At 44.5% G+C, this 9,399-nt stretch overlaps 1 protein-coding gene across 2 annotated transcripts in view; it reads left to right on the top strand.

Annotated features, from left to right (window-relative positions):
- Positions 1 to 2,650: 2,650 nt before the first annotated feature.
- The window catches only part of LOC138971834 (ranBP-type and C3HC4-type zinc finger-containing protein 1-like), a 42,428-nt gene continuing 35,679 nt past the window's right edge, over positions 2,651 to 9,399 (top strand). Inside the window, exons 1-3 of one of the 2 annotated variants that reach the window (XM_070344662.1) lie at positions 2,653 to 2,957; positions 3,867 to 4,442; positions 5,616 to 5,910. In XM_070344662.1, coding sequence (XP_070200763.1) covers positions 4,146 to 4,442; positions 5,616 to 5,910 — 592 coding nt within the window. In that variant the 5' untranslated portion in view covers positions 2,653 to 2,957; positions 3,867 to 4,145. Of the gene's footprint in view, positions 4,443 to 5,615; positions 5,911 to 9,399 lie in introns of both variants that reach the window. The other variant, XR_011457396.1, reaches the window with a different exon arrangement.

Below are 9,399 nucleotides of genomic sequence, written 5' to 3'. Positions count from 1 at the left end.
CGGGTTTCTTCTTCTTCTTCTTCTGCGTTCGTGGGCTGAAACTCCCACGTACACTCGTGTTTTTTGCACGAGTGGAATTTTACGTGTATAAACGTTTTTTACCCTGCCATTTAGGCAGCCATACGCCGTTTTCGGAGGAAGCATGCTGGGTATTTTCGTGTTTCTATAACCCACCGAACTCTGACATGGATTACAGGATCTTTTTCATGCGCACTTGGTCTTGTGCTTGCGTGTACACACGGGGGTGTTCGGACACCGAGGAGAGTCTGCACACAAAGTTGACTCTGACTCATCTGAGAAATAAATCTCTCGCCGAACGTGGGGGCGAACTCACGCTGACAGCGGCCAACTGGATATAAATCCAGCGCGCTACCGACTGAGCTACATCCCCGCCCAGGGTCACGGGTTTGAATCCAGGCTGTAACAGACACAGGTCAACTTAATGTGCACATGCACTCAGAGTCAGATTCAGAGACGGTATCATTTTGCCGTAAAGGCAGGTGACTGAATACTCTTGTTGCTGCTAGTGCTAGCTTTCCACTGGGAGGAAATGACCCAAATTTCCCAGCAGTTTGATAAAGAAGCAATGGAGATATATAGAATATGAAAATGGAAAACAACAAGCTATATCAAATGGTTGCTGCATGACCCATCAATCTAGAGACATACTTAATTAAGCTGTCTAGGAACTTGTCTGCATGTCCTCATTGAAAAACTGACATCACCCTTAAGCGGAGCTTTATTTTTTTGTATCTTACTTACATAAACAATTCTTTCACTTTTTTTGTTCTATGTCCAATTGATGGTATTTTCCTCCAGGGTGTCCCTGGTTTTCCCATCCACCCTCCCTGGTGTCTGACTTAAGTATAAATCACTGATATTTTTGATTACAGGGCGAGACATTATAGCACCGTAGGTGTAATGCTACATACTTTTAAGCTTAGCTCTCTTTAATTATTTCTTCTTTCGCCTGTTTCTGACTCTCTGCATTGGTCACATACATGCATGTGCTTTCGACTCTGACGTAAATTTGTTCTTTCTGTGTCATTCCTGTCATCATAATCCTTTCGTCTCTTGCCATCTTGATGTAGAGAAGTCACCTTGATGCCTGCATGGGGTGACACTGTCACAGTGATACTTAGTGTCCCACGGTCTCCATGATACAGTGGAATCCCCCTTTGGAAAATCCATGATTTAAGACTCCCTCCCTTTTAAGACCCTCATGCAGTAACCTCAGTAAATTAACCCCCATTTTAAGACTCTTCCCTTTTTAAAACCTGATTTTCTCAGATCTGTAAAGGTCTTAAATCACTCTTAAAATGGGGGTTTCACTGCACTCAGGTGTGAACATTGAATGTAACTTTTTCCACTGACGCACTTGCTTTGTTGCACAGTCTGCATTGTCTGACAATAGGACATAAAATAGAAGCAGAGCTGCCATTGCCAAGCGTAGCATGCTACAGAGCAATTTCTACACCAAGCTAAAGATTGCTAAGCTTAAACAAACAATCACAAGCTTGCAACAGTTCCCTCTTTTTTTGTGAGTCCATGCTGGTACTCGTTTCTGCTTCCTACTCTGTGAAGCGGTCACAAAATGGGGCATAAAACATCGTCAACACTATGAAGTGGCACTGCAGTAATTACTCTCTAATGGGCATTTTATGTTCCTGCATTCTCATAAAACTTTATAAAAAATGTCTGTAGAGCAAGATGGCATAAATGCCAATGTTGGAATAAATTTGAGATAAGGATTCACTTAAACACCATTTGCTATGCTGAAAATCCCCCCAAAATCTAAATTGCTACACTTATAAGGCTTCACAAGAGCTGGCAGGTCTGGATAATGGTAGCTTTTTCTCTGCTCACTTGAATTATTTAGACCTGATGTTAGCAAATTTGCCGGAAATGCAGACACACGGGTAACGTTTATGAGAATAATTAACTTGATTTGAGAAGAATTACGTCTCTCATTGTTTAATACATCTTTGGCAAACATGAAAACTGTGTGCCTACACAGTACACTGAAGGCCTAGGTGGGAGTAGTAGTGGGAGGTGGGAGGTGCCTGTATTCATTGCCGCACCAAACAAGTTCTGAAAAACTACTTGTTGGGCTCTGTGTCAGACCTGAAAGAGGTTGGGGGGGGGGGGGGGGGTTATTGACTAGAATCTAATTGTTATGCTCTGCTGGTTTTCTGGGTGGAGAGAGAGTGCACAAGAGCAGGGCGTAGACTTTATTTTCACGCTCTGCTGCTGTGTGCCAGTCAGGTGTTAAGGGAGGTACATTGTATACGAGATATTAATGCATCATCGGGAAAACCTGTAATACTCACTGACATGAACAGTGCTGCAGGCTAGTTGTATGAATAAACGCAGGCTAAAGCCACCAGTTAAGGCTCGCAGGTGACATTTAGTACTACGCACACAGATCACTGCCCGACATATATGTGCAGTAGCATTTATCTAACTTAAGAAGTTGAAAGCAGCGAGAGACTATATATCTAGGAGTGGGAGACAGGGATGATGTAACTTGTACAGGTCCAACTTGTGAAAGGACAATCCTGGTCAAATCAACATGTGTGATAGTAGTGTGACTGAGAGGAGAGCTGTGACTGCCCTTGTGGTGGAGGTATCACTTTGTCAGGGGTGTGTATACCCAGTGTGACCTCTTGTGTCAAATCACTCACTTCTTTATTTGTGGAGATTGTCACTGGGCTGGGGCATGTAAGGCAAGGAGCACTGTGTAAATAAAGCACTTTTGGCTGTGAACTGTGTTAGATTTGTTTGGTATTTTTTGCTTGGAAAACTACCTGACAGCTGGCTTGTACCGGAGGAGTTTTATGGAAAATTCAATTCAAGGCAACTTTATAAGCATTACTCAGCTACTGGGAGTGAAAACCGGAGCGAAGACATAAATGACACTGGCACAAACCGTTGGAGAAATAGAGAAGTAACCTATGGTAATGCTCTCCTGTACTTGCAGAGTTCCAGGTGTTTGTTTGATTTGACTGCAGTGCTGTGGGTTTGAATTTCTCTTGTCTGTTATTTCAGCAATTTAGCGGTTTGTGTTGATGAGAATTCTTCCCTCTGGTACTGGAATTATTCTTCCCTCTGTGATTGCGATTGGTGCCGCATGGTGCAGTGTACGTCAACCGCATGGCTGTCTCGCTGCACAAATACCAGCAAAAACTATATATCGGATATCTTGTCTGATCTGTAAATTCAATGAAGGAAGATAAACATGTAGAGCAGTTGTGGATGTATCTGTCATTGGAGTTGATCCAAACTGAGCTGAATAAGGAAGTAACTAGAAAGTCAGACTTCAAAGGCATGTCTTCTCTGGACGTGAACAGGATCTAGCCGTTCATTTAAAGCATCACTTCACTTTCCGAAGGGCTCACTCTTCAATGAAAAGCCCTTTTCTGCAAAAACGAAACAAAACAACAACTTTCAGATAGAAACTTGCTCTGTTTGCACAAGTCGGTGTTGCTGGTGAATAAATTAATCTCTTTTTTTCTTCTTTTTTTGTAAATTAATCTATACTCAATGGCAGAGTTCACGAAATGAGTTAAATTGCTTGAAATGCAGATCAGCTGGTGTATTCTCCTGTTATAAGTTGATCTTATTTCATGCTTTTTAAAAGGGAATGCCCCTTTCCTTTTGTCGGTATGATACCGCATTACTTGTGTCAACAGTCATTGACTGTCAGTGCAGACTCTGGTACAGGCAGAGAAGGGTTTTGCCCTAACCAGGAAGAAAAAACAGCTGATGTAAGCCTCTGCTTTTCGATATGACTTTGAAGCCATGAAGGCTCACAATATCTTGGCAACAAGTAGAATCTTGTAAGTCATTGTGGGGCAACATTTAAGCGTGCAGGGAAGAGACTGGCTTCAGGTATGACAAGTAGAATGTAAGGCGCTGTTGAAAAGCATGTCAACATCCCAGAAAGAGACTGGTTTAGGCCAGATGACAATTGCGATGTGAGTCATTCTTGAGCAGTATGTCAACACACAAGAAAGAGACTGGTTTAGGCCAGATGACAATTGCTGTGTGACTCTGTGAGTCTTTCTTGAGCAGTATGTCAACACACAAAAAAGAGACTGGTTTAGGCCAGATGACAATTGCCGTGTGAGTCTTACTCGAGCAGTATGTCAACACACAAGAAAGAGACTGGTTTAGGTCGACGCGTGCAACGCAGCAGAAGCAGCGTAGGCCCTGGGACCATCGCGCGATGTCTGCAGAAAATGATCGCCAAGGTCGAATGTGACACACTGCAGCCTCAGCCGGGCTGTGAAAAGTTTGACCCCCTAAAGGCCAGTAAAGCAAGTGACAATCTGTGCAACTCAAGGACGTTGTTGCCGTCCGTGACGCGGACTTTGTGTCTGTGGCGTGACGAGGAGGACCAGGAGTATCACCTGACGGTGTTCAGGGTTGACAGGGATGAAGTATGTCACTCACAATTCTGTAGGCCGCTCCCCCTCTGCCCTCGGCTTTGCCTTGCTTCATTGTCTGGCCTTCACTCATTGGTTAACTGTGGAACTGGGGGTTTTACTTTCAATTTGCTTGTTATTCTTGTTTTCTATCTTTCATTCATACTTTGTTTCTTTTTTTCGTATTTTATTTTTTTGTTAAGTGTTTTGTGTTTTGTTTTTTCTAGATTTGATTTTGATTCCTTATGACTTTGTATATAAAAAATCTAATTTTTGGCTCACGAAGTGTAGCCTATGCGATCGTAACTTTGTCTGTCTGTGCGTGCGTGCGTGCGTATGTGCGTGCGTGCGTGCGTGTGTATGTCTGTGGTAGAAACTTTAACATTTCGTCATTTGAAGACGTCACATTATGGCGTAAGAGGGTTAGACGTCACGCGAAGGAATGTCTCGGTCATTGTTATTTTGAGCGGGCCGAGACTAGTTGGCAGTCGTGTCTGTAAGTAGGCTACATGCAGACAGACAGATCTAGATCTAGTGTCTCGCTTTTTTGCACAGTGTCACCTATGCTTACTGTGTGTGTGTGTGTATGTGTGACGGAGTGATTGAGTTTGTGTTACTGTTTGTCGATTTCTTACGTGAGCCTTGAAGGCTTCGCCTCTTGTTTTTCAAGGTCTGCTTTTCTATGTTGTATGAATTTATCTCTTCAGCTCCGCCACCCCCTCCCACCACATTTCTTCATCTTTGTTTGCTCTCCCCCCTCCCCCCCCCCAAAAAAAGGGGGGGGGGGGGAGTTGTGATTGTGGTCCCATGTAATGATGTATAAAAGCTTTGTTCCAGATTTTCCAGCAAATTTCTCGTTTTGTTTGAGGAGTTAGCAAACTTACAGTATGGCTGTGCTAGACGTTCCAGGAAATGTCCAGTTTCGTGTAAGACAGTCCTTAACTGGGCCAAGTCGACTACACAAAGAATACTTCCCGAAGCTGGCCGCACGAAGCTTTAGCACTGAGTTTTTGGTAAGAAGACTTCCGAAAGTCCTCGCAAAGTCAACTTTGGGTTCAATTAAGGATCGCCTTTAAGGTGTCAGCAAAGTTACCTTCAAGTGCAGTGCGATTGTTCTAGACGTTCCAGCAAATGTCCAGTTTTGTGTCAAAGTTACAGCTACCTTCAATTGAGGTATGCTTGTTGCAGGTGTTTCTGGACCTGCCGCTGTCGGGCCTGCTGACAGGTAACGTGACTTACGACAACAGTCGCCCCCTGTGGCACGAGGTGACCATCATCCACGACGCGGGTCAGCGAGTGCAGCGTCTGGTCTTCAACCTCAAGACATCCGCGTCTGACAGGGACCAGGCCCGAGACTTCAACACCAAGGTGACCCACGTCTTGGAGGACATCCTGACCTCGCAGGTCGTTGCCAACCAGGACAGGGATGAGGGGAGGGGGGATGGAGAAGGGGATCTCACACAGCCTGTAGCGGCCACCGAAGGTAAATTTCCTTTCTTCTTAAAAAAAAAAAAGAAGAATGAAAACTTATTTTTATTTTATTTTATTTTATTTTGGGGTGAGGACATTTGAGGGTGAATGTCGCTTTGTTCATTTCAATGCTTGTTATTCTCTCAGGTGCCAGGAGATTGGTTTCGAATAACTCTCACTTACTCTATTGCACATGTCGGATGCATTTAGAGCGCTTACTTCCCTTTGTTCATCAGATTTCTTCTTCTTTGTTCATGGGCTGCAGTTCCAATGCACACTCATGTTTTTTCTCTCTACCACTTAGGCAGTGATACTTCGATTCCGGGGGACCGTTTCCTTATATAATGCCATCATCTGATTAAATTACATGTCTTACCCAACTCACATATAGCAATTATAAACCCTAGTTCAGTGCTGGTAACGCTGTACGCGTCCCCTTGGTAACAAGGGAGACAACTCTAAAAAAGAGTGACCAATACTCATACTGGTATCAAGTCCAGACCAATTCTGAGTCTGTCTTCCGTATGCGTGCGCATATGCCGCCATGTTTTCATTCCTACCTCAGTGCTCAGTCAAGTTGGTCGCTATTTTGTACGCTCTGGCTGTTTTACAGCCGTTGTCACTGAGTCTTTTGACTTTGTTACATTCCTCTTGGTTTTCTACTCTTCGTTTTGACTTCGCTACTATGTCGAGGTGAGATCTTTACTTGTTTTTTCATGATTTTGGAGGCATTTTGGCCACAATTTGGACTTGTACAATTTTTCTGAAAATGTTTTCTTGAGTCTTTTTGTCATGGCTGATAGTGCCAGGAAGAGGCATACTCCCAAACAGGGGGCTGCTGAGTCCTCTCCGTCTAAGAAAACGCCTAGGAAATCTAAACAAACCGGCCAGGCTGTTGTTTCTGTTTTAGAACCGACCTCCAAGAAATGTATTGATGTTTTGGTCGATTTACCGGCTACCTCCATTTTGCCTGTTAGGTCCTCGGACAAGGTCGTTCATGAAGATAAGTCTGTTAAAGGGATTTCCTCTTCTGTGGGTTCTGGTTTGGCTTCTGCGGACGTAGCTGCTTTGCTATTTTCGCTCAGTTCGCAGGTTACATCTTTGGCTGCAGAGATTTCTTCCATTAGAGCGGAACTTCGGGCTCTTCCTTCGTGGCCAAGGTTCGCCCTTCCCCTTCCGCCACGGTCACGCACGTGGATGTTCATGCTTCACAGGATGCTGATGACCGTCACTTCCTTTCGTTAAGTGGTCCGTCTTCCGGCGTTCCAGTTCAGTCTAAAGAACAGAAATCGTCGAGTTTGTCACAGACAATGACCTAGACATTTTGATTTTGACCGAGACTTGGCTCAAGGAGAACGGTGACGACAGTGTTATTGTTGACTTGACACCAGCAAACTATTCCCTCCGATCGTTTCCCCGCAGTGTCACTCGCAGTGGTGGAATAGCAGTGCAGTGTTTCCCAACCTAAAAAAACATGAAGTTTTTTCACTCCCAAGCAAAAAGTTAAGGAGTTTTTTTTACTCCCAATCCAAATGTTAAGGAGGTTTTTTTTCTTCTGCGGTGCGGTATTAATTAATACTACATAAAAAATAGCCTTCATGAATGCACAGCTGTAATTGATTTTTTTTTAAACTATCAAGGTGTTGTTTTAAATGTTGAGTTTTGACTTGGTATTTGCGCGCGCTCGCGTAGGTGATCCCTGGACTGCGTGTGACTTATCAGGGCATCTCGCTGATAGTTTGTCGATCCATCGAAAGCAAAAACGTTCTTCCGATTCGAACTTTTGCCTCTGCAAACCGTACACACCAACGCATTTGGGACCGTCGCATCCTCATCTGTTTTCGCCAACCATGGAAAATCCCGATACCACTGATTGAGAAGTACGATTAGCACTTTCAGAGCTAGAGGCATCATCAGGTTGTGTAGCAGGCACTATAAACCCAAACGAAGCCAGCGATGCGGTCTTGGTAGATTTCGCATGTTGTTTACTTTTTTTCCCTTTAGACGCCATTTTGATCGTAAGCACATGACATGGCACGCGTCAAGGGAAACTACTCGTTATTGCATTTCGGTTGTTGACCCTTCACATTGTTAGGGAAGCTTCTTCAGTTCATGGCCGTCGACTCTCGGCGAGCGGCCTCCCCGCCTCATCCATTCATGGCCTACAACGAGTCCAGAACGCTGCTGCCAGGCTGACGTTGAGGAAGACGAAGCGAGACCACATCACCCCCCTACTTCGTTCCTTGCACTGGCTCCCTGTCAACACCCGAATCTCCTACAAACTGTCCACTCTGGTCTACAAGTGTCTCAATGACTCTGCTCCCGAGTACCTTCAATCCTCCCTGGACCTGTACACCCAGCCCTCCGACCGTCCCCTTCGTTCTGCTGCTGACCCACTCCGCCTTCACATCCCTCGCTCGAAATTCGCATCTGCTGGTCAGCGTGCATTTCCCTCCGTGGGCCCCTCCATCTGGAACTCCCTGCCGCTTGAGCTTCGCCAGAGCCCCTCTCTTGACGCATTCAAGAGTAGGTTGAAGACTCAGTTCTTCCCGTAGCTGGCTGCGACTTTCATGTTCGACGTGATGTGTTGTACCCCAAAAGACATTCTTGTGCTGTGCTCTGTGAGAGGTGTTTTCTTTGTGTTTAATATTATTTTGTTTGGACCTAGCTATTGATGTGTACATTGTTGTTAAACAGTTGTTTGTTGTATGTTTATCAGGGTTTGCTAGTGTGTGATAGGGGTCGCGTCCGTCTGTAGATGTTAGTTTCTTTGTTAGTCCTGTGTTGACAACTCTTCGACAAGCGCTTAGAACTGTACCCACAGAATACGCGCTATATAAGCTTCATATTGATATTGATTGATTGATTAAAATAGGGTTTGCTTTTGAAAGTACATCGATGTACTTTTTCTACACTGCTCAATATCGAAACCCAATACTTCCATCTTCTTCTTCTTCTTCTTCGTTCGTGGGCTGAAACTCCCACGTACACTCGTGTTTTTTGCACGAGTGGAATTTTACGTGTATGACCGTTTTTTACCCCACCATTTAGGCAGCCATACGCCGTTTTCGGAGGAAGCATGCTGGGTATTTTCGTGTTTCTATAACCCACCGAACTCTGACATGGATTACAGGATCTTTTTCGTGCGCACTTGGTCTTGTGCTTGCGTGTACACACGGGGGTGTTCGGACACCGAGGAGAGTCTGCACACAAAGTTGACTCTGAGAAATAAATCTCTCGCCGAACGTGGTGACGAACTCACGGTGACAGCGGCCAACTGGATACAAATCCAGCGCGCTACCGACTGAGCTACGTCCCCGTCCATACTTCCATCTGAAATTCTTGAACGTTTTTATACTCCCAAATGATTTTTCTTAACGTTTTTTTACTCCCAAGGTAAAAAAAATGACGTTTTTTGGAAAAACATGACGTAAAAAACTCCCAATTGGGAGTGATGTGAAATACTGCAGTAATCTTCAAAAACTCTCTCTCTAGTCATGTG

Source organism: Littorina saxatilis, linkage group LG1 (genome assembly GCF_037325665.1).
Source record: "Littorina saxatilis isolate snail1 linkage group LG1, US_GU_Lsax_2.0, whole genome shotgun sequence".
Lineage (NCBI taxonomy): Eukaryota > Metazoa > Mollusca > Gastropoda > Littorinimorpha > Littorinidae > Littorina > Littorina saxatilis.
The sequence above is the reverse complement of the archived record's forward strand: the minus strand, read 5'-3'. Positions and strand labels throughout refer to the sequence as shown.